This window comes from Rhinatrema bivittatum, chromosome 9 (assembly GCF_901001135.1).
Source record: "Rhinatrema bivittatum chromosome 9, aRhiBiv1.1, whole genome shotgun sequence".
Classification (NCBI taxonomy): Eukaryota; Metazoa; Chordata; class Amphibia; order Gymnophiona; family Rhinatrematidae; genus Rhinatrema; species Rhinatrema bivittatum.
The window spans coordinates 177,650,090-177,675,911 of NC_042623.1; the positions used below are offsets into that span (position 1 = coordinate 177,650,090).

At 46.9% G+C, this 25,822-nt stretch overlaps 1 protein-coding gene across 5 annotated transcripts in view; it reads right to left on the reverse strand.

Annotated features, from left to right (window-relative positions):
- The window catches only part of CEP63 (centrosomal protein 63), a 152,895-nt gene that overhangs the window by 99,843 nt on the left and 27,230 nt on the right, over nt 1-25,822 (reverse strand). For all 5 annotated transcript variants that reach the window (XM_029616158.1, XM_029616157.1, XM_029616156.1 and 2 more), the window contains 4 exons: nt 24,111-24,288; nt 18,364-18,459; nt 12,237-12,359; nt 11,857-11,970 (listed from right to left, as the gene is read on the reverse strand). In XM_029616158.1, the coding sequence (XP_029472018.1) occupies nt 11,857-11,970; nt 12,237-12,359; nt 18,364-18,459; nt 24,111-24,248 (471 nt within the window). In that variant the 5' untranslated portion in view covers nt 24,249-24,288. The remainder of the gene's footprint in view (nt 1-11,856; nt 11,971-12,236; nt 12,360-18,363; nt 18,460-24,110; nt 24,289-25,822) is intronic.

Here is a 25,822-nt window from a genome sequence, read left to right on the forward strand (position 1 = left end):
GGCTGTTGACATGGGCTCCCCAGCCTAGGTTGGCAGCGTCCGTGGTCAAAGTCACCTGAGCAGCCGGGGGCTGAGAGGGAAGTCTCTTGCTCAAGTTGGATTCTCACGCCCACCAGGTGAGGGAGAGCTGGAGTGGTTTGGTTATTTGGACCAGTGCCGAGAGTTTGAGTGGCTTGGTGCCACTGAGACCGCAGGGTCCATTGTGTGACCCTCATGACTAGGCGGGCCAGTGGGGTGACATGCACCGACGATGCCAGGTGACCCAGCAACTTCAGGAGCAGGTGGGCCGAGGCCATCCGCCAGCAACGGATGGATCTGGCCAGCCCAGCCAGGGTGGCTATGCCTTTGCTGGGAAGAAACGCCTTAGCCACCGTGGTGTCCAGGTCTGCCCCGATGAAGTTCAGTCACTGGGTCGGAGTCAGCTGGGATTTCGGGTAGTTCATGAGGAAACTCAGTGACTGGAGGCGGCTCAACGTAATGTTCAGGGACTGAAGAGCTTCCTCTTTCGAAAAACTCTTGATGAGCCAATCGTCCAGATATGGGAATACATGTACCCCGTTCCGGCGCAAATGTGCTCCCACCACTGCCAGGCACTTTGTGAAGACTCTGGGCACGGAAGCTAGCCCAAAGGGGAGATCCCTGTATTAGAAGTGCTAGTGGCCTACTACAAATCGCAGATATTTGCGATGAGGTGGAAAAATAGCAATGTGCGCGTAGACGTCCTGTAGATCCAGAGAGCAGAGCCATTCCCCTTGATGCAGAAGCGGAAGTGGGTTCCCAAGGATACCATTCTGAACCGTTCTCTGCGAAAGAACCTGTTTAAGGCTCGAAGATAGAGGGTGGGACAAAGGCCGCCTGTTCTCTTTGGGATGAGAAAATATCTGGAGTAGAACCCTCGTCCCCGCTGAGCCCGGGGAACAGATTCCATGGCTCTGGACTGTAGCTGGAGCGAAAGTTCCAACTCGAGGGTAGATGTGTGTTCTACAAGGCTCCACAATAGGGAAGGTAAGGAGTCTGGAGGAACAGACCAGACCGGACATGCCCCCCTAATAGTGTCATCATCGGGCGACCAGCACATAAAACCGCAGCGATGGTCGGAGGGGCTTTCAGCCTGTGCCTCCGCTGCTCTCTTGAACACCCACAGAGCCTGCTTACTCTGCTACTGAAACCTGGACTTTGTTAAAGCAATTACATCGGATTTATCCCGCGATTCAGTGCCGGACTGGCTTGACCAGATACACCCCCCTAATAGCGTCATCATCAGGTGACCAGCACATAAAGCCGCGGCACTGGGCGTCGCATGCAAAAAGGGGCTTGCCCCTTTGTTTTCTGTCCCTGATTATTGTGATTTCTCAGTTATTTCTCGGTTTTTATTCTTTACTACTCTTCAATCCAACATGGAAATTCCAACCATTACTGGGATGGGTAACTATAGCTCTTTCTATTCAAAAGCTAGATATTCTTTGGTTCATAGATTAAAACAAGTTAACCGGTCTTCCTTAGTATCCATACCTCTGTTAATGACGACTTTAGCTATCACTTCTTTGTCGTTTATGTTTTGTAATGCCCAATCAATCAGGAAAAAAATCTCTATTCTCTCGGACATATTACAAACAAATAAGCCTAACTTTTTTATATTGATAGAATCTTGGCTTATAGATTCGGACACAGTTATCACAAATAGTTTATGTCCCGCTGACTATTGATTATATCAGAACCTAGAAAAGGCCGCAGGGGTGGAGGTTTACTAGCTATTATTAAATCCTCCCTAAACCCAATAAAAAATCCAGCTCATCTCTGCATCTCCTTATGAATTACTACAGATGTCCTAAATGTCTGCATTGTCTATTGTCCTCCTCGAGTACTTTACTCCGATTTGTCCAGTTTTCTGAAAATTTTTTCATCCTTGCCGGTAGATCTAACAAAAACAATATTAATGGGAGATTTCAACCTACATATAAATAGTAACCCACCACTTCAGACAGAAACTACTTTCTTGGATGCGATGGCAGGCTTAGGGTGGGAACAACTTATTCCGGATCCTACCCATATTCAGGGCCATATCTTAGACTTAGTCTTTGTAATCTCTCGCTCCCGGGAAATATACTATTAGTCCCATACCCTGGTCTGATCACCATTTGATTTCTTTTACATTAAATCTAGAAAATGCCTTTTCTGTGAAAAATTCCAATGTACTAACTTATAGACGTAAGTTTATTCATACTGACACGTTCATAGAAGCAATCGTGCCTAAGGTGCCTACTGTTGTGGAAACTAACAAACAATACTGTCGCCAATTGGAACTCCACAATTACGAAAACATTATGTTGCAATGCGGCCCGTGGCCAGAGCCACGAGCCACCTCTTTCCTCCCCAGCAGGCCGGTGGGATCGCTGCCTGCTTCTCCTGCCAGCGGCGGGAGCCGCCGTCGCCGGGACCTTGCGGCCCAGCCGCCATCTTGCCAGCATGGCAGAAGCCGTGCCTTCCTTTGCGGCCTGGGAGTCGCTGACGCTGCCATTGGTTTCTGCAGCATGGAGGCCGCATCTGCGGACTTGCCTTGCAGGGGAGTCGCCTCCGGACCTTCCCTCAGTGGCTTGGATGCTGCCTTCTTCTTCGGGGCCTGCCCTGAGGCCCAGCTTCCTCCTCTCCAGCTCAGCGTTGCAGCGGCAGCATGGCCGCTGTCAAGGGTCCTGCCCCTTCCTTCCTAAGGGGCAGGCCCGTGACTTCTGCCTGGATTTAAAGGGCCAGCCAGGTGTGGCCCATCTGAACTCCTCCCTGGGAGTTGTCTGCTTCCTGCCCTATAAAAGGGCTTATCCGTCAGTCAGTCTTTGCTTCGGCAAGGAGCTAGTCCTCCCAAGGACCTCTTGTTTCCAGCTCCTTCCTGGCATCCTGATTTCGTCCATGGACTTCCGTGTTTCTTGTATCTTTGTATCTCCGTGGTCTTCTTGATGTTCCAGATGTCCTGATGTCCCAAGTTCCGTTGAGTTCCCGGTCCTAATGCACCAGGTCCGGTGGGACCCATGCCTCTGGAGATTCCCTGCTTTTATCCTGAGTTTCCATACTCGAAGGTTTTATCAGATTCCCTAGTTCGGACTCCGGAAGATCTGAGGAGTTTCCACTATCCTCGCTATGAGACTACCTGAGCCAGTCCCGATCTCCTCGTGGTCCGCGACCAGCCATCCGGCTGTGTAGGGCGCGAGGGGGACAGTGTGGTCCGCGACCAGCCCCACGTGCTGTGTAGGGCGCCTGAGGGTCTTGCTCATCCCTCATTTCCTGTCTTCATCCCAAGCTCCACATCAGTCTTCATTCCAAGTTCCAGTCTTCACGCCAAGCTCCAATGCTTATGACTTTCTTCCACTGTGAACTCTGTCCAGCCTGCAGCCTCTGCTACACCCTGTGGCAGGTCCGAAAGGGCTTGTAACGGTCGGAGGACCATTCAGAGACCACCATTGCGTTGGTGGCCTCATGGGCATGCAGGTCATCGGAGGATTCAAGACTTGGACTGTCTTCACCGCAAGGGCACACATTCTCCTTGTTCCATCCTGGAGAGCCCTAGGTTGCGCTCCGTCCCATTGTCTGCGCAACAGGATTGCCAAGCCTTGAGCATCCCGAGCTCGAGGCAGACGCAAGCTCCAACACATTAGATGTCATTTCCCCATCATACACAACTTCTTTTAATAATCTCAAACCTAAAACCCCTGGTATTCTGAATCCTTACATAGCCTCAAACTACTATAAGAAACAAAGAACGCCTATGGCAGCGCAAAAAAATCCCAAAGGCAAAAAACACATTTCATTGTACCCTTCGACATTACAATAAAGAATTAAATTTAGCTAAAAAAAAACAAAAAAAATATTAAGCCAAGGTAATTACAAAAGCACATGGTAACCCTAGGGTCCTCTTCAAAATTGTTAGATCTTTAGCAACTTCAAATAACATGCAGTCCATCACCTTGACACCCCCCATGTGTAATAAAATAGCTACATTTTTTAAAGAAAAAGCCGACAATATATCAAATGAATTTAAACCCTTATCTTATATTTATCAATAAGGCCTCTTGTAATTGGTCTGAATTTACCCCAATTTCTGAACTCACTATACAATCCATTATTCAGAAACTGAATATCTCCAATTCACCTCAAAACCCCTGTTCAGGTTCCTTTTTTAAAGCATTAGGACTTCATGCTAGCTCTTTTTTTGTGCGCCCTAGTCAATCAGTCCCTTGCTTCAGGGATTTTTCCAGACAGTTTGAAACAGACATCTATTCTCCCGATAGTCAAAAATAAATCTAAAGATCATAATGATTTGAGTAACCTTAGACCTATTGCTTCTTTATCATCTCTAGCCAAATTAATTGAATCCATAGTACTCCACCAACTTACAGAGTTCCTAACAGACAATGACATTTTACATTCTAGTCAACATGGATTTCGTAAGGGACACTCTACTGAGACTCTGCTACTTGCCTCCTTCCACACTCTAATACGAGGATTTGACAATAATACAGATTACATCATCGTCTTTTTGGTCATTTCAGCGGCTTTTGATACTCTAGACCACAAGATTCTTCTCACTGGACTACAAGCATTAGGTGTTACAGATACTGTTTTAAAATGGTTTTCCTCATTCTTATCAAATCGCACACAAAAGATTAATATAGGCAACCACTCTTCTGACCTTTTTACTATTGCATCTGGTGTCCCCCAAGGCTCTTCTTTATCTCCCATACTGTTTAACATCTACTTACTCCCCCCCTGTGTAACATTCTATCATCATTAGACGTCCAATTCAAAATATATGCCGATGACATCCAGTTCCTCATGCCATTCAATAGTTCTTGGTCTTCTACTTTATTTTCTGTCACTTTATACTTCAACACCATCAACACCTGGCTTTCTCACAACTGTCTCAAATTAAATACATCTAAGACTGAACTTGTCTATCTCACATCAATTTCCAGCTCTAGGTTTGGCCCTCCTTCTCATCTTTCCTTAAATGGAACTTCAGTACCTATTACAACTCATGCTACTAATTTAGATGTGATAATTAACTCTGATCTATCCATGACCCATCATATTTCATCAATTACAAAAAAATAATTTTATAAAATTTATTAAAAAGACTTTGTCCACTTCTTTTCCAACATGACTTCTGAACTGTTCTTCAGTCTTTAGTATTTTCCGGTTTAGATTATTGCAACGCTCTGTTTTTAGGTTTACCAGACTCTACTTTGCAACCATTACAACTGATCCAAAATGTGGCAGCTCGCATTCTAGCAGGTACATCCATATGAAATCATCTCTCACCTGTAGTTCAATCTTTCCATTGGCTCCCCATAAAATCAAGAATTCAATATAAAATTTTAACAATCATTCACTCGCTTATTTATAATTCTTCATCTACTTGGCTTTGCTTTATCCTCCACATCTATCAACCAGTCAGACAACTTAGGTCAATGTAAAAAAAACCTTCTGGAAATCCCATCGCCGAAACTTACTAGATTACATTTTACAAGAAAGCGCGCATTCACAGTCGCAGGTCCTCTTCTCTGGAATTCCATACCCAATTCACTCCGTCAGATGTCCAATAGAAAGCAATTCAAAAAATCTCTGAAAACCTACCTCTTTCAGATAGCCTACAATATTCCACTAAATGAAGAAATCCAATGAAAATAAATTAAAATGCGACCTAAACAGTTTTTTAGGCACTAACTTTTTCTCTCTTGTTTTTGGTAAAAGATTAAAAAAAAAAATTTACTTTTAATTTATTTTATATTAATTCAATTTTATGTAAATTTTTCTTCTATTTTATTTTTATGTTTTACATTTATATTTTATTTCTCATTCTGTAAACAGTTTTGATCAACTTGCTTGTAAAGGCAGTATATAAACATTTTTAAATAAATAAACAGTGAGGAGATTCAGGTGGTAACCTCGTGCTACAATGGATAATACCCATCAGTCGGTGGTAATTGAGAACCAATTGTTGACAAATTAGCAGAGACAACCACCCACAGGAGGGTCAAACGGTGCGGGAAAAGGGGACAGATTTCTGCTCTCTGTATGCCAGTCAAAAGCCAGCTGCAGAACCAGGCTGAGGGGTTGGCTAAGCTCTAGGTGCTCTTTGTTGGCGAGGGTAGCCTCTTTCGGAGGACCGAGCTGTACGAACACAGGAGACTGCAGGGGTAGTATCTCCATTGGCTGTAGAACTGCTTCCTGGTATCCCTACATTGACTTCTATGGGTTGCCGAAGAGGGATCAGAGGTGGTAGTTGATAGCTGAAATAGGGTCTTCATGGTGTTCCTTGAGCTGGGCCACTGCGTCCCTGATTTTGTCCCCAAACAGGTTTTCTCCTGTACAGGGGAGGTCGGACAGTTTCTCTTGAACCTCCGGTCGAAGGCTTTTAACCAGGCCCAGTGTCTAGCACTAATGCCTGCCGCTGAGACTCTTGACGCTGTCTCAAAAACGTCATAAGCCACTCTGACTTCATGTTTTTCGGCTTCCAGTCCTCTCTGGAAGATGGATTCTAGGCCCTCCTGAAATCATTGTGGCAGGGGCTCAGTAAACTCCTGGACTTGTTTCCAGAGGTTCCTGTACAATTGGTATGCCGCTATGTGAGCAATAAGCATGGATCCCTGGAAGACCCTTCGACCCAGGGCATCTAAGGCTCTGTGGTCTTTTCCTGGAGGGGTGGAGGAATGAGAGTGGGTCCTTTTGGCCTTTTTCTGGGCTGATTCAACTACCACCAACTGGTGTGGCAAATGGCTCTTCTGAAAGCCTAGGGCCTGTTGTACTAGATAGGTGGCATCTGTTTACCTATTGACTGGAGCCACAGAACCTGGGTGTTCCCAGAGAAGGAGGTCCAGAAGAACCTCATGCACTGGTACAGCCATCACCTCCTTAGGAGTGTCCACAACTGGAGGATGTCCCATATCTTGTGGCAGGCATCCTCTTCTGTTAAAAGTTGGAAGGGAATGGTCTCTGCCACCTCCCAGACAAAACTCGAAGGAGAGATCCTCCGGAGGTGAGTGCCATCTCTCTTCTGGCGGGGAAGGCTCTGACAGAAGGTCCCTGGAGGCCTCTGAGGAATGTTCAGAGGAGGGGTCTTCCCATGGGTCGAGGAGGGAGATTAAAACCCAGAGTACGGGGCACGGGCACAGGACGAACAAACAGTGGCACCGGCATCGAGAGCACCGGGACCTGCGATGGACATCGGGGCACCAGGAAGCTCGATGGCCCGGGGACGGGATCTGGCATCGGGGGTTTAGTCCGTGGAGATGGGTGAGGAGCCACAGCTTCCTCCTCCGAGGAGCCCGGAATCGGGATCAAGACGGGAGGAGGCACAGACAGGCCCGCCGGCACGGGCTGAGTCGGCAAAGCACCAAGCAGCACATCCAGCCTTTCCAGCAGAGGTGCCAAAATGGAGGCCGGCGTCAGTGGTGACTGGAGACCTTGAAGGGCTTTAAGCACTGTCTATTGAACCACACAGTCCAACTCCTCACAGAACGAGGATGCAGACAAAACCGACCCTGGAGTAGGAGGCAGGCTGGGCATCACTGGAGCGTCCACTGGGGTCAGTGGAGGCTCGGTGCCCAGCACAAATACCAGTGGGGAATGCCCTGGGCTCCCAGGACGGGGCCTCCTTTCCCCGGGGCCTCAGCCAAGGCCGACATCGGACAGTGATGACCGTCGGTGCCGGTGTTGATGCTTCCCATGGTGCTCGGCCCGGTCCTTCTCCGATGCAGAGGAAGACTATGCATAAGTCTTCGAGTGACCCGATGCCAGTGAAGGGCGATTTCCCGCTCCCTGATACTCTCGGCGAGGCTTCGAAGGCGAAGGTCCCGAGTCAGTTTGATCCCCACGACTCGACGTACCCGGTACCGCAGTCGATGGAGCAGATTGCTTGGAACCAAACAAGTACTCCGTCTTATCCAGGCAGGCGCACCAGCCTTTGGGGGTCATCTGAGCACAGTTGGGATACCGATGAACCTCTTGGGAAGGCCCGAGACACAGGACGCAGATGCCGTGTGGATCCATTATGGACATAGTCCGCGGACATTCCAGGCACTTCCGAAAACCAGTCGCCATGATAAAAGAGGGCGGCATGCGGTCGGTGGCCACCGGGAGGTAGACGCTTGTGAACAGACCGTAAAAAACCGCGAAACAGACTTACTGAAAGCCAGAGGAATCGGTTCGCGATGGGGGACCCTGGAGCAGGGAAAACCTTGAAAAAAACTTCTAATTGTTCCTTGAGGAAATTGTGAGGAAAAAGTTCTCACAGAGCTCCATTAACTGCAAGGCAACAGCTCTGCAGAAAAAAAAAAAAGAGAGACTGGACCCCGTGTGGCCATGGGGTTGGTGGCATGCTGGGCATGCTCAGTGTACCAGTCAAAGTTCTAGAAACTTTTGACAAAAGTGTTCCATGATAGGCCTCTATATGATGATGTCACCCAATTGTGAGGACTACCATCGTGCTTGTCCTGGGAGAATAAACAACTTCTGCAGAGAGACAATGCCCCTGCTTAAGAAAGACCAATAATCACCCAGATATCCAGGTAAGGAAAGACACAGATCCCCCGATGACGGAGATATGCTGCTGTTATTACTAAGCATTTTGAGAAGACCCTCAAGGCCACTAAGAGCATCAAATATAGAACCTTGAATAATAATCCAGCAGGAATCTGAGGATTTTCCCATTAGGAGGATAGATGGGTATGTAAGCATAGTCATCTTTCAGATCCAGGGTGCACAGCCAGGCTTCTTCTTGGTTGAAGGGTAGGATGGTGTGGAAAGCATTCATTTTTAACTTCTCCTATAACAAGCTCTTGTTCAGCCTTTGTAAATCCAGGACAGGTCCCAATCTGATTTCTTAGGAAAAGGAAAAAAGTGGGAATATAACACCTTGTCATCATGAGCTTTTGGAGGAACAGATTTTCTCACCTGATGGCTGAGAAGTGATTTCACCTCAAGACGAAGCTGGGTCAAGTGAGGCAGATCCAGACTGAAGACTAAACATCGATGCAGTGCTGGAGGTCAGGAGAAGTGTAAATGATAACCAGATTCCACAATTTTGAGAACTGATGGTCTTAGTGATCTTCTGCCACTCATAATTGACTGATGCTTCACACATAACCAGCATGGCTTTCTGCTTCAACGGCAGGAGGAGTGAAGAAAAGAGGATCTATATACAGACAACAACCAAAAAGGACTGAATTACATAGTCTGGGAAAACAAATAAGCATGGGTGTAGTTTGCTTATTGCGGCGGTTACTACCCCTAACTAATTAAGCTAAATATTTCCCATAGATGCAGCTCCAACACTGCTCTCTGCATTAATGGTGGGGGTGGAAGGGAAATAAGAACCAAAAGGTTACTAAGAGCCAAGAGTAACAGATAAGTATGAGAAAAAAATGTGCAAAGCTTGCTGGGCAGACAGGATGGGCCGTTTGGTCTTCTTCTGCCATCATTTCTATGTTTCTATAAGGAACAGGTAAATCCTCTGCCTAACCGGAGAGGTTGAAACCTGAAGGTTGGATTTCATCAAAAAAAGAAGGTCCAGGCTGGGCTGCTTGTGGCATCTTAGGCTGTTTCCCATGCGGCTGTCCGAATGTCTGCAAATGCTATTGTGTCAACGCAAGTGGAATGTGATACCAGTGAAAATGGTGGAGGGGTATCTTTGGTAAAAAAGGGGACGCTTAAAAATGAACTAAGGAAGAAGGCTTTTCATCTCCCACAGATAAGGATGAATGGCTGCATGCTGCTCTTTAATCTAGGCCTCTGTTTCCTTCATCTTATTCCCGAAGAGATTATCCCTTACTTCAAGGACATTGAACAACTCGTTATGAATGTCCTCACGAAGGCCAACTTGCAAGCTCCAATGCCTGCCCAGGAGGATCTTGCCACAGTGTCGAATGACTCATATTCAGACTCTGATGGTTGCAAGGGATGGTTTGCCTGAAGAAGGGGAACTAACTTCCATGGTTGGTAGGTCTGCAGGTGTGGCATTGGAGGAACTCCTGCTTCTGGGAATGAATCACCCATTGTAGCACAAGAGAAGATGAAAAACAACTTCTATTTCACCAAAGAGGTAAAGAAACTTGTCACCAGATCTGTGATTATGTCTGGCATTTCGAGAAGTAGAGGGTGTTATCCCCCAGGTTGGGAGGCTTTGTCTTCCGCGTCAGTAGCACCAAAGACTTTCACACCAATGGAGCGGAGTGGGAGTGTATCTAGATGGTGCAGCATGCACTCATACATCAACGGCCGCACCTGCATTGATGGAGCCAGAGTACCTCATCCTCAGTGCCATGAGCCCTGAAAAGGTCTGATGCTTTTGCACCCTGCTCAACCCAAGAGATACGACAGATCTGGAATCTGGTGCTCTAGCGAGACAGAGCTGTGCTCAAGTATCTCCTGCTCTACTCAGCACTGAGAGGGTCGAGGAAGCTCCACTCTGGGAGAAGAATCCTTGGCCGCTGAATATGGACCTCAAGGATCCTAAAGGAAACAAAACAAAAATATTAATTATACTTTCATTTTTTCTTTTCTAGTAGCACAGAGTGCGCTGTTTGAGGGTTACCACAGCAACAATCGAAAAAGTTAATGCAAAAAGGCAGAAAAGAGAGAGAGTACATGTCCATGTGAAAGCTTGGACAAAAAAAGAACTGGGGGACTTGCAAGGCAGCGCAAGCAGGGACTCCCACACATGCTTAGTAAAGTAAAAGCTCTAATGAGCTCAGAGAGATGGATCTATTTGGTGCTGTCAGATGAAGTCACATATGTGTCATAACTAATTCAGCTCTGCTTGTTGATGAAGAAAGTTGTGCTTCCTTTCTATAAGGTCAAATAGCTCTGCTTGGATCTAAACCAAGGATGCGAAACTCCGGCTCCTAAGAGTCACAAGCAGATCTAGCTTTCAGGGTAACCTAGCTATGCAAAATAGTCTTATTCATAAAACATATCTATGTAAATTCATCGTGTAAATATATATCGGAGATATCCTGAAAAAAAAAAAACTGACCTGCTTGCAGCTCTCATTGAGAATCCCTAGCCTACAACTTATTTGCCAAGGGGAACTTTCTCCAAGCTGAATAACATAAGCCGCTTCGAATCTAGGACATGTTGTTCCACTTTATATAATGCTTATCGAGTGCCATCAGATCAGGAAAGCTGAAAATAATTTTCTTTAAGAAACTCAATGCACATTTGAGAATAATGATTCTGGCTCCAATGGGAAACATAAATCACAATTTTAAAACGTTCAATACAATTATCTGTGAACTATAAATTCTGAGGATGACAGTGTTTATTATATGATGGCCATTAACTGACGTTAAAATGTAGAAAGAAAGAAGGCAATTTTTAGCAATCTGTATAGGGCTGAAGTTTGTGTGTAGAAAGTACCTGCAGACGTTAGTCTGAATTTTCAAAGCGGACTTATGCTCATAAATCCACCTTGATTCCCGACTGTGTGCAAAAACAGTGCCAACATACATGCACATATCTACACCTGCTAAAATATGTGCATGTAGATTAATGCGCATACATTTTAAAATCCAAAGTATGCACATAAATGTTTTCCAGCCCCAGCTCGGCCCTCCAGAATGCCTCTTTGTAGTGCTTGTAAGATTACATGCAAAGCAATTTTCACATGTTCTTTTGCACACAAACCTCTAAGGCAATTTTCTAAAAGCCATTTACACATATAAAACCAGGTGTAATGTGAATAAATAGTTTTGAAAATTACTCCCTGAATGACAAATGTACTTTGTTATTTCAAGGCACTCTCTGTCCATAACACTGTTGTTCTAATCTAGTCTCTGAGATGTCAAGAGTCTGACACACCCATAGAGCTACCTTAAGAAGCTCAGACTGCTCTGCGAATGCCTTCCTCTGTGCTTCCAAAGATGCCACCTGTTGCTGATAAAGCAGTCTCTGCTTCTCCCAATCCAGTGATTTCTGACGGAATTCCTGCAATGACAATGCACAATGCTGAGCCACAGCTCATCCCTTGCCAGTGCCGGGCAAAGTACTTTGGGGATCCCCACCCTGTTTCCACCTTACCAGGGCCAGGCGGAGCACCCCAGGGGAGCCAAGCCCCATTCTGCCAAGGAGTCATGTTCTTTATCCACCCTGCTAGGGCCAGACAGAGCTCCCCAAGGAGCTATGACCTATGCCTTCCCGTCAGGCCAGGCAGAACAGCCTAGGAAGCTGTTCGCAGATTCCACAAGGCTTACCTCGATTTTTCTAGACAGTCTGCTGACTTCAGCTCGATCTTCCCCTTTGCTTTTGGCATCTTCCCGTGCCTCCTTCAGCTGCTTCCTCTGCAGCTTCTCATAACTTCGTTTCAGCCTGGAAAGCTGTGAAAAAGGCAGAAATTATTACTTATAGTGTATCTTTCACTGAAGTGCCACAGGAATATCAGTGAACAGAATAAAGGCGCTGCCATTACAAATCAGCCAGGTGTATACAGTAAGAGACTGGACTTAAGTCTTTCAGTGATGTCAATAAGTGAGATTTTAAGGTGACAAAATTTCTGGTTTGTTCCACCCTGAGAGGCCCAAAGAGAAAATAAGCAGTGCCCTGTCAGCCACGGAAAAAGATAGCAATAAGAGACAGAGAGAGAGAAGACAGGAAAATTAGTTTCTTACCTGATAATTTTTGTTCCTGTAGTACCACGGATCAGTCCAGACACCTGGGTTGTGCCTCCGCACCAGCAGATGGAGACAGAGCAAGATTTGTCGGGCTCAGCCACATATAGCAGGGTGCCACCCAAAGCCTCTCAGTCTTACGTAATGTCAAAGCAGAATTGAACAACCAACCAGACTACCTAACTAAATCGCCGCCAAAAAACAATGACAAAATCAAACCCCAACTGGAACAGAACTCCCAGAACCAAAGGAGAGAACAATACAACAAAATCAAATAAATGAATCCATCGAGCGGACTCTCTGTTACTTCAGCATAGAAAACACAGACACGGGCGGGTCCCTGGACTGATCCGTGGTACTACAGGAACGAAAATTATCAGGTAAGAAACTAATTTTCCTTTCCCTGTACGTACTCGGATCAGTCCAGACACCTGGGATGTACCAAAGCCAACTTACCAAGGGTGGGAACCAGAGAGTCCCGCTCGGAGTACTCCCTCTCCAAAACCACCCGAAGCTGCGGCCTGGACATCCAGGCGGTATGTAACGACTTCCAAGTAGCCGCCCTGCAAATTTCCTGAGGCGACACCTGTGAAGATTCCGCCCAAGAAGCAGCATGCGACCGCGTAGAGTGAGCCCGAAGGCCCATGGGGACAGGATTCCCCCGCATTCAGTATGCCGAACCAATAGCCTCCTTGAGCCAACGAGCGTTCGTGGTTTTGGAAGCCGCACCACCCCTCTTTGGACCAGTACACAAGACAAAGAGATGGTCAGAGATGCGAAAAGGATTCATAACCTCAAGATAGCGAAGAAGGACCCTGCGAACATCCAATTTCCGTAAATCTCTCGCTCCAGGATCCATCCGCTCCCCTTCAGGAAAAGAGGGAAGCTCAATCGACTGATTCAAATGAAACGCCGACACCACCTTAGGTAGAAAGGAAGGAACCGTCCTCAAGGATACCCCGGAATCCGAGATCCGTAAGAACGGCTCCCTGCATGATAGAGCCTGCAATTCTGAAACTCGCCTAGCCGAAGTAATCGCGACGAGAAACACCACCTTTACGTAAGATCCTTTAGCGTCGCCCACTTGATAGGCTCAAAAGGTGACGAACACAAGGCGGAAAGTACCCAACTGAGGTTCCAGGACGGACAAGGATGACGCAACGGAGGACGTAAATGCTTAGGCCCCCGAAGAAAACGACCTACATCCGGGTGTAGAGCCAGAGACACCCCGTGCACCTTACCTCTAAGACAACCAAGTGCCGCCACTTGGACCCGAAGGGTATTACAAGAAAGACCTTTAGAAAGACCAGCCTGAAGAAAGGCTAGGACATCGGACACTGAAGCTCTCATCGGATCCACACTGCGATCCCTACACCAGTCTTCAAACACCGCCCATATCCGAACATAGGCTAAGGACGTAGACTGTTTCCCAGACCTCAACAAGGTGGCTACTACCGCATCCGAATACCCTTTATTCTTCAAGCGTTGCCTCTCAAAAGCCATGCCGCGAGACAGAAGTGATCCGCTGTCTCCAAACAAATGGGGCCTTGATGAAGAAGAGCCGTGGACCCTCGAAAGCGAAGGGGAGGCTCTACTGACAAGTGGAGTAGATCCACGAACCACGGACGCCGCGGCCATTCCGGCACCACCAGAATCACGTCCAACGGATGCAGTTCTATGCGAAGTACCTTGCCTATCAGGAGCCAGGGAGGGAACACATACAGTAACCCGTATGTTGGCCAGGGAAGCACTAGCGCATCGACCCCTTCGGCCCCTCTCTCTTTCGGCCGGCTTTAAAATCGCGGAGCCTTTGCGTTCTGAAAAGTGGCCATCAGGTCCATGTGTGGCGTGCCCCACTTTTCGCAGATTAGGTGAAACGCTTCCTCCGCCAGCTCCCATTCTCCTGGATCCAGATGATGCCGACTGAGGAAGTCCGCCTGAACATTGTCGACTCCGGCGATGTGAGACGCCGCAATGTTGCTGAGATTCCGCTCCTCCCAGCACATCAAACATCGCGCTTCCTCCGCCACTAGCTGACTCCTTGTCCCGCCCTGGCGATTGATGTACACCACGGTAGTTGCATTGTCCGACAACACTCTGATCGCCTTCCCCCGAATCAGCGGGAGGAAGGATTGCAGCGCCAGAGCTATCGCCCTGGTCTCCAAGCGATTGATGGACCACTGCGATTGAGCCCTTGACCACTGTCCCCTGCACAGACCGTCCAAGACAGACCGCTCTCCAACCGGAGAGACTGGCGTCCGTGGTGACCATCGTCCAGTCGGGCATGACCAGGGATACTCCACACGTCAGATGATCCGACACTAGCCACCAGTGGAGACTGGCCCTCACCTGGACCGTGAATGGAAGCGGTAGATGAAATTGTTCTGAGACCGGTTTCCAGCGGGAGAGCAATGCTGATTCCAAAGGACGTAGATGAGCGAAAGCCCAGGAAACCAAACCTAGAGTGGACTCCATGGAGCCTAAGACCTTCAGGTAATCCCACACCTGAGGGACCTGTAGGGACAGTAAGTGTCTCACTTGACGCTGAAGCTTGAGCACTCGCTCCTTGGTGAGAAACACTTTGCCCTGCCTCGTGTCGAATAGCGCTCCCAGAAACTCCAAGGACTGAGTGGGGTTCAAACGACTCTTGGTAAGATTGACCACCCATCCGAGAGAGTGCAAGAGCTGGAGAACCCTGGCGACCGCCTGCCGACACTGAATCTCGGACTTCGTCCGAATCAACCAATCGTCCAAGTAGGAGTGCACCAGAAAACGCTCCCTCCTGAGCTGAGCCGCCACCCCCACCATCACTTTGGTAAACGTGCGAGGAGCGGTAGCGAGGCCGAAAGGCTCTGAATTGATAGTGCCTGCCCAGAATGCAGAACCTGAGAAACCTCTGAATGCCTATATGGAGATACACTTCCGTGAGATCCAGAGAAGCCAGGAATTCGCCCGGACGAACTGAGGCGACAACCAACCGAATCGTCTCCATTTTGAAGCGTGGAATGCGAAGACACCTGTTTACCCCCTTCAAGTCCAATATTGGTCTTAACGTGCCCTCCTTTTTTGGCACTATGATGTAAATGGAGTAATGGCCCTTGCGTTGTTGCCCGGGAGGTACGGGGGTTATCGCTCCCAAGTCCTCCAGGCGCTGAAGAGTGTCCTGCACCGCTACTCGCTTCTCTCGGTACTTGCAAGGGGAGACTAGAAACTTGTCTGCAGAAATCCGTACAAAATCTAAAGCGTAACCTTGACTTATCACGTTGAGGACCCACTGGTCCGACGTTATTTTGGTCCATTCCTCGACAAAGAGAGCCAACCTGGCTCCCACATTTGGCACCACTGGCGGAACCTGCCGAGAGGAATGGACCAAACGATTTTCATTGGGAAACCTTAGACCCTGTTCCCAATGAGGGACCACTTTGCTTCCCAAATCTTCTGCCACGAAAGGACTGAGGCCAAGACGACTGTCTTGAAGAGCTTGGATGGTAAGACAATCCTGAAGCCCTCTGTGGGCATGACTTCCTGTTCCCACGGAACCGGGTCCTATTGGACCAGGAGCTCCGAGACCTAGGCCTGTCCTCAGGCAGCTTGAATGCCTTGTTTTCTCCTAGCGATTGCATCAGGTCATCCAACTGTTTAACAAACAACAACTTCCCTTTAAATGGCAGGGAGCCAAGGTGGGCCTTAGAGGAACCATCCGCCGCCCAATTCCGAAGCCAAAGGAGACGGCGGGCGGAAACCGCCGAGACCATGGATCTGGCCGACATGTGCAAAAGGTCATACAGAGCATCCGAGCTATAAGCGATCACCACCTCCAAACGATTCGCCTGAGCAGCTTCATCTTCCGAGAGATCAGTATTGGCCTGGAGCTGCTGGGCCCAGCGCAGGCCCGCCCTCAGGGCAAAATTACTACATATCGCTGCGTGGACTCCCAAAGCAGAGACTTCAAAAACTTTCTTAAGTTGGAGCTCCAGCTTCCTATCCTGTACGTCCTTAAGCGCTGTAGCCCCCGTGACCGGAATAGTCGACCTCTTCGTCACGGCCGACACCGCTGCGTCCACTATAGGGAGACGGAGAAGCTCCAAAGCGTCCTCTGGAAACGGGTAGAGTTTATCCATGGCCTTACTCACTTTCAGGCCCAAATCCGGAGTGTCCCATTCTCGGAACAGTAGGTCCGACGCCGAAAAGTGGAATGGAAAAGCCACCGCCGGACCACTAAGGCCCAACAAAACCAGATCCATTTTGGCTCCCGGCTGGGACTCCACTGGTGGAGCTTCCAAGCCGAGCTCCTGAAGAATGGCCGGAATGAGCGGGGCCAGTTCATCCTTCCGAAATAACCGTACCACCCTCGGGTCGTCACCTTCCACCGCAGGAGAGATTTTGCCGGTACCAGGCTGAGCTGGCACCTGCCCTTCCACCTCGCCGGCCCCCCCCCAGGGGCTCCATGAGCGGGTCCACCTCATCCTGCGATGTGGACTCTGTGTCCGTGTCCTGAGGGACAGACCGTAATGGACGCTTAACCTTGGGCGGGTCCGAGCCCCTCAGGGACCTATCTCTGGACCGCTTCTTCCGGGACCTTGACTGTCGCCCCAGTCCCCCCGGGGCTAACTTCTTTCCTGCCTTCCTTTTAAAAATCTTGTGCTTCAGTACTTTGTGCAAAAGATGCGCAAAGTCAGAAGAAAATGACGAATCAGATAAAGAGGATGCCTCCTCCAGGCTATCCTATGGTACAGGAGACGCAGCCCCACCCCCCCCCCCCCCCCCCCAGGGCGCTCCCTCGGGACAGCTGCTGCTGTGGAGAAAGCGCGGGAGGCATTGAGCCATCCCCCATAGCCATCCGCATGGCCTCCCGAAGGGAAACTAAAATATCCGCCGTTCCCGCGCTGAGCGGGAACGGCTCTGCACTGCCCTCAGCACTCGGCAAGACGCGCGGCGGCGAACGCAGCAGCCGAGACCGGCCCCCCCGACCGGCCCCTCACCGCCCGGAACGCAATTTGAGCAGATCTAGTCACGTGATAAGCGCGCACGCGCGGCAAGAAGACCCCCGCGGCATCTGCACTCACCGCCGGCAGACCAACGGAAAAGAAAAGACAGCACACCAAGCGAAATTTTTGTACTTGCCACTGCTGTCCCTGGTTCTGAAAACTCCTGTTCCAGTGGATGTGAGTGAACCGGGCTCCCCGGTGTCACCCCCGACGCTGCTAACCAGAAGGGCCGGGTCCTCGACCCTTAGCAGCGGCCTCAACCAGGAGGGGGGGTGGCCCCTCAGAACCTTCCACCCCCCTGGGAGGCTCCCACGACGAGGGACTTTTTTTTTTTCCCAATAATATTCTGTACTGAGGATCCCCGATCAAACCTGACTACAACCAACTAACACCAAAACCAACTTTCACCTTAGGGATCCCAGAGGCTGTGGCTTCTGCACCTGCACCATCTGCTGGAGACAGTAATTCTGAGAGGCTGTGGATGGCACCCTGCTATATGTGGCTGAGCCTGACAAATCTTGCTCTGTCTCCATCTGCTGGTGCGGAGGCACAACCCAGGTGTCTGGACTGATCCTGGTACATACAGGGAAAGTAGTTAGACTGTGTTACTATGTTTATCGTTACTTACACAGTACACAATGAGCTGCATATAGACATGTACCATCACTAACAGATGATAGGATGTAAGCAGTGAAGAGTGGTTAAAAGGAGGACAAGGGCCTCACCTCTTCCTGAAACTTCCCCAGCTGCTGCTCGTACTCTCTAACCAGGCTTTGCTTTACCTTTTCAAGAGCATCCTGCTGCTGCCGTAGCATTCCAACCTAACAAGATATTTTAGGAAAAAAAAAGATATTTATAGGCTGATGTGGTTGTGGTTCTCTTTTCACTGAACCAGTGTCCCAGCATGGTATTAGGCAGCACTACATCCACTGAGCCAGCAATGACCCAGCATGATGTTAGGGAACAGTCTTCCTTCTGAACCTCTACCCATGACTGGTGATGGTAAACAAGAGAACACACAGCTAAATGTCCAAGCATAACATTGGAAAGAACATTTTATAATAATATCAGGATCTTTCCATAACAATCTGTGAATTTATTTTATGAGTTTTTAGTTTACAATATTATAGAATACAGTCAATGTGGACATAAAAATGGCATTTTGCAAATTCCTGTAGCCAGTCTGCATGGATTCTTAATAGCTGAGCACACATCTTAAAACTCAGACACTGCAATTCATGTCTTTGGTGTAGATGAACTTTGAAAGAAATCACCTGCAAACCCAGACACCAGAACATCACAAGCAATAATAATGTTAAGCATTCATTTTACTTGACTGTCACAAAGTAGTCATAAGCCTCAAGAAAGTTTAGTCCAAGAAAAGATCTATTTTATCATTTTTGCATGACGATTAGTTATTTTGACAATGCCTGTGCACACAGTATAATTATCAGCATCCAATCAGTGCCTAAGAAGACCTTAGTGGTCCCAAAAACTTCCATCTTTGACCACCCATAATGAATCAATCATTTTACCCAACTACTCTGTCTTCTTTCTTCATTTAAAAACAAACAAAAAAAAATAACAGACTAATTGTCCAGGTCTTTGCTATAGTCCTTCAATATTCTTATTTTCCAGTTAATATCTCCTACTTGGTTTCTTTTTCCTTTTCACCTTTCCCTCTTCATATTGTGGGCTAAATTGTTTGAACTTCTGGAATTGTTTAATTTATGTGGTATTTTCTTCTCAGGATTTTCTGTAGGCATTCAATGTATTTCAGGTAACAAGATATTCTTGTGAGAAATTTTGAATTATTCTATAAATTAAATAAACCCCCAGACTATTAAATCTTAGAAAAGGATAAAACCATATAAACAAACAGAGTAAGACTCTGTAAAATTAAAGGTTAAATATACGTATCCACAAATTAAAATCCAGCTCTAACTGTGCACTGTTAAATATTTTTGGATTTGGAGTCCAAGTGTTAGGATAAGATACAACATTAACATCACAGCCTCAAATCTCCTTGACAGTAAAAATCTGTTTTTGCTACCTATAGGCCCATTCCCCCACCCACCCCCAATAAGATTTTACCCATTTGTTCTATGCCATGATGATGTCATGCCCAGACTGCTGGAAGGCCTCGAACACAGGTAGTGTTTACAACTAATGCAGATGCTAGACTGATAGCTGGGACAAAGTTTTAAAGAGCACATGGCCCCTACACTGAAAATGCTTCGCTGGCTACCAGGGCTTAGATCAGTACAATTAAAGCTAAAGGCCTAATTTTCAAAAGCATTTACATGCTTAAAACTGAGTTTTAAACGTAAAAAATTCACTTTACCAGCAAAAGTGGGCTTTTGAATTTGCTATGATATATGCCACTGAATTGTCAATAAGTTTTACCAGTGTTAAGTGCACATAATGCAAGTAAATGGCTTTTGACAATTCACCTGCAAGACTAACAGGTAAAATCCTCCATATCTTAGTATATGCCCGATTCATTGCATTCCTGGCTGGTTGGGACCTCTCAAGGAGAAAAGTTCTTGGAGGTTCCTTCCTTAAGTCATTAAATCCTCTGCAGCTTAGAATAGTACTCTCTTCCGTTCTGCCCTGTGGGTGGAATAAAATACCAGAGATATGCCATTTAGATGATGTGTTGCTTCTTAGATGCCGTTAGAAAGCAGAGTTGCTTACCTGTAACAAGTATTCTCAGAGGACAGCAGGATGTCAGTCCGGCACAGAAAACATATGTCAAAGTTTCTAGAACGTTGACTGAGCCTCACTGAGCGTGCCCTCACATGTATTAGAACCACATGTCCAAGCGGGATTCCTTCAGTCTAATAATTTAGCTAAACAATAACCATGAATTTGAGTCCCAACTCCACAGGGATTTGGGCGGGTCTTCTGAGGACTGATATTCTGCTGTCCTCAGAGAACCCCCTGTTACAGGTAAGCAATTCTGCTTTCTCATAGGATAAGTAGGAAGGCAGTCCTCACACATGGGTGAATTCCTAGCTACAAGCGGCCCCCCCCAACATAAAAGGGAATAACAAAAACAGTGCCAGTGTGCACACAACAAACAACAACATTTTTGTTGACAACAGGCCTTTTTTATATGTATCTACCCTAAAGGGGGCAGCCTGGAACAAAAACAGACCTTAGGGCAGGACAGAGTTGGGTTCTACATTTCAAACAAGTTCCGGAGGACAGACTGGCGAAACCTGCTGTTAAGTCTGCCATCCCTATCCAAACAGAAATGTGATGTGAATGAGTGGATGGAACTCCACATCACAGCCTTGCATATCTTCTCCATTTTATTTAGACATTTTATATACCATCGTTCCAAGTAAAGATCACAACGGTTTACAATAATGACATTCATAGGTATAAATCTGCAATTAATAACAGATTAAATAAGAAGTATTCATTATCAGGCATTAACATCTATCAACTGAGGCAGAAAGGCTTCCTTTGCCCTGATCTTGGGTACCTCCTAGAGGAGGAGGATGGGCTGGAGTGGGAGTGGAGTGCTATTGGAGTGTTGTACAGTGATCACAAATCTGTTCCACCACCATCCTTAACCCAATCTCTGAAGAGATTCTCTCCTGTACACAGCACGTCAGAGTCACTTCTGTACTTCTGAATGGAGATCAGAGGCGCTTAGCCAAGTGAGTCTGCCGGCCCCTATCCCTATGGCAAAGACTCTGGATGCTACCTCAAACATATCGTACTGAACCAGTTTTCCATACTCCAGACTCTTGGTCACCAGTGACTGGAAAGAGAGTCTTGCTGCTTCTGAGGAAGCTTCTCGACCATCTCCAGCACTTGCTTCAGAATGTCCCGCATATATTGGCTCAAGAGCTGGCAGGCCGCTATGTGGGCAATGAGCATGGTGCCCTGAAAACCTTTTCTCCCAAGAGTATCCTTGGCTCTAGTGTCTCTCCCCAGGGGCACCGAGGAGTGGGTCCTAGAGCGCTTGGCCTTTTTGAAAGCAGATTCAACCACCACAGACTGGTGGGGGAAGCTGATGCTTGTTGAATCCTGGAGCCTTTTGAATGAGATAAACTGCTTCCAACTTTATATTAACTGGAGTCCCTGAGAGGAGGGGGGGGAATCTCCAATATCCTCAACAGTATCTCCTGAAGGATCCTGTGCACTGGGACTGCTAGGAGGCTGCACATATTGAAGCATATCCAGCATCTTTGTCTGGAATAGTTTGTTTGTAAAGTAAATGCAATTGTTTCCACCATCAACCTGACAAATCCTGCAAAGCAGAGGTTTTGGAGCGGAGACTTCCTTCTGCCCGGGGACGAAGAGGGATTGGAGAAGAGATGATCCAATGCCTCATCATCCAAACCACCATTGGAGCCTTCGCATCCCCAGAAATAGACAGATCCCAACCTACTGCAACTTGCAGGAGAGGGATCCCTGAGAACCCTGTCTCCAGTTAGTGGTTCGGTGACTGGTACAGCTGACAGGTGCGGCTTGGACCCTGAGCCCCCCCCCCCCCCCCAGCTTGTTGGAGGGAACCTCTTCCTCCGAAGAACCTGGTATGGCTAACAGGTCAATCGGCACAGACTTCGATGCCCTCCGGGCATCTAAAAGGCAACAAGCACAGACACTGATGGAGATGTCAGTAGCATGTCAATGAGTGCCTGCAATGAGCCGAGCAGTGGCTTGAGGAAAGATGGTGCCATCATCGGTGCTCCAACACCAAGACCCTGCAGTGCCTTTTCCATGGCTATCTGCATGCACGTCTCCAATTTCTCCTCAAATATCGTTGATGCTAAAATCAACTAGGAGACAGGAGGAGTGGCCACGTCCTCTTCGGAACTGAGAGGAGGACTGGTGGCTGACATCAGGACCAGAGGAGACCCTGGAGAATCCCCGGGTAACCTGCAGAATGAACTCCTCTCATTGCAGGGTCACTTTGGGGATTTCTCATCAGAAGCAGGACCGCGCCTGTGCACAACACTGTGCACTGTCGGGGACCAATGCCGATGCTTCTTTGACTTCCCTCTATGCTCTCTATTCAAAGCCTTGACTGGGAGGAGCTAGGCAAAGGCCTGTCTCCGGCATCCCTACCAGCCTTCGACCTTAAGGGAACTGATGGCTCCCCCAATGCCGATGACTTGACATCCATCTGTGTGGCTTCATAGTCTTTCAATGATGCCTCCAATGACTGAACAGATTTCCATCAAATCCATGCGGGACCAACATTCTTTTGGGGTCATCTGTACACACTTGTAGCAAACCTGGACATTATCTGAGGCCCCCCAGCAGAGACATATCATGGGGATCTGTGATATATATGGTCCTCAAGCGTCGGGGGCATCATCGACATGTTGACACAAAATAAAAGGGAAGCCAAGTCGAATTTGATGGAGACGGTGATCGATGGCTGATGGGCACTACCATCCGGAAAGGAACAGACCACAAAGGGTAACAAAGACAATGTTGTAAAACCTACCTAGACTTTGGGACCTCGCAATGAACTGCACAGTGAAAAAAAGTCACACAGGAACTCAAAAATGAGAAAAAATTCCAAACAGACTCGGAAACTGCAACCACTGGGCTCCGCAAAAAAAGAAGACTAAAAGGTATCCTGCATAGACACATGATATAATGCATGCATGGGTATGCTCTGTGAGGCTTAGTAAAAGTTCTAGAAACTTTGACATAAGTCTTCCATGCTGGGCTCCACTGGATGATGACACCTCCCATGAATGAGGATTGCATTCCTGCCTGTCCTCTGAGAAAACACATTTATTCGTATTTGATTATGTAACCCTGCTTGCAGATATTTGTGGCATTGTTCTACTGATGTTTTACATTTTTTTAAATGTTTTATACAGGTTATGTTTTCTGCATTGTTACTATCAGTGATTGTATTGTTTTAAGGATAACATCTATGTGCTTTCTGTCAACTGTCCTGAAACCATTATTTGTGATTTACATTTTTACCTACAAGGGAAAGACTAGGATTTGTGATTTGTACCTTTTTTCCCCTACATCATCCTATCTTTTATCTATGTCCTTGTTCCAGCACGACACACTTGGGCACACCTTAGGACCTTCCCACTTTATCTCTCGTTCTCTCCTCCTATGCACTAGTGCCTGGCTTCATTATGTTTCCTCTTTGCTGACATGAAGTACTAGTGAATCTCCAGCTTATACAGGAACCTGCCAAACTAATGTCAAGGACAATACAGCCTATGGATGTCACCGAAACTTAGAAAGGTAAACTATGATGACAAGAATTTGGACTTATATCTTTCATCCAGAAATATTTTAATACTTCTATCCAGCCACCTCTGGGATGGGAGACTTGGAAAACATTTTTGGCACCTAGACTGAATGCTAATTTCCAAAGAGAAGAGGAGAGGAAAAAAAGTTACATTTTATCATTATTGCCAACAAATGAATTCCAGCAGATAATCATGTGTGCCAAGTGACTGTGCCCATTTACCTCTCTGTCCCTCTGCTCCAGCATCTCTCTTACGGAGGTCAGTTCCTGCTCACGGAGCTCCAGGCGGCTCGAAAGTGCCTGCATCTGCGACTCCCACTCCAGTTTCTTGTGTGCCACCATGATGTCAATCTGTCGCATAAGCTCCTGCAGCTCTGCTTCACAGGTCGTTAGGAGCCCCCTGCCAGAGAAAGGACAGCCATGATACTTTAAAGCACAATAGCCATGGCCATTGCAGGCAATAGCTTGAAAGCTTATTATGCTTTTCTGAGAAAAGACGACCTTGAATTAATTCTGTGAGCTAGTTTAAAGTTAGCATTTGATTGTCAGTTTTATATTATGATTCTGAAAAGGTCACTTCCTTGATCTGAGAAGGTGAGAGTACTGATTCCTGGTCAAGTAGACATTAGTTTTGATTCCCATCCTCCCACCTTCCCCAGTCCAATTTTTTGATACTTATTTAAAATAAATATATCTCATGCCCCCCTGATGTACGGGGCAGGATATAAAACACATAAAAATATAATAATAGATTATATAAAGATTATAACCCCTATTAGGAGTAAAATTTTAAAAATAAAAGGCAGTCAATGATTGAGAATAATGTTCAATTAACCCTAATTTTACTCCTATTCCTGGTCATTCACCAACTAACAGACACCTAATAATCAGAAACCTTACATTTAAAAAGACATTTGATAAACAAATTTAAAAAGCTTAAACACAATTTGAACCTGTCACATCCACTGAAATTGAAACCATCATTCAAAAGACAAAACCTGCCACCCACTGGACCCCATACCCATCAAAACCTTAAAACTAGTCACCAAGCTCATCACCAGACCCACAGCCAATATAATCAACTTATCCCTCAAGCAAGGCATCTTCCCTGACAAACTCAAAAACGCAGTAGTCAAACCCATTCTCAAAAAACCGCAACTCGACAAATCAGATCCAGCAAACTACAGACCCATCTCCAACCTCCCATTCATAGCCAAGAACCTCGAAAAAACAATCAATCAACTCACAGATCACCTCGAAAACCAGAACATCTTACTGCCTGCACAACATGGTTTCAGGAAACTATTCAGCACTGAAACACTCCTTCTCACCCTCTCCGACACCATCCTTAGAGGTCTCGACCGTGGCCAATCCTACCTCTTGATACTCAGACATATCCGCCGCCTTTGACACCAATCAATCACAAAACACTTATCAGACTCAAAGAAATTGGACTACGAGACACTACAATCAAATGGTTTGAATCATATCTCACAAACAGAACATTCAACATAAAGATGAATACATCAGAATCCTCCCAGATACCTCCTCCACATGGCATCCCACAGGGATCATCCCTATCCTCCACCCTAATTAATATATACCTCCTCCCACTCTGCAAGTTCCTCTCGGAATCAGAACTCACTTACTATGTATACACTAACAACATACAAATATTGCTCCCCATAAATAAAACCAATCGAAAATACCTTAAAAATCTGGAACCAACTCCTCATGAAAATAACTCATCTTCTCTCACAACTATCACTCTGCCTCAACCATAACAAGACTGAAATCCTACACATATCTAACAACCACACCTCACCCCTCTCCAGCAACTACACACCTAACCACATGGGGCCACAACTTACACATGCTACAAAAACCCTTGGAGTGACTATTGACAACAAGCTAAACTTCAAACATCACATCTC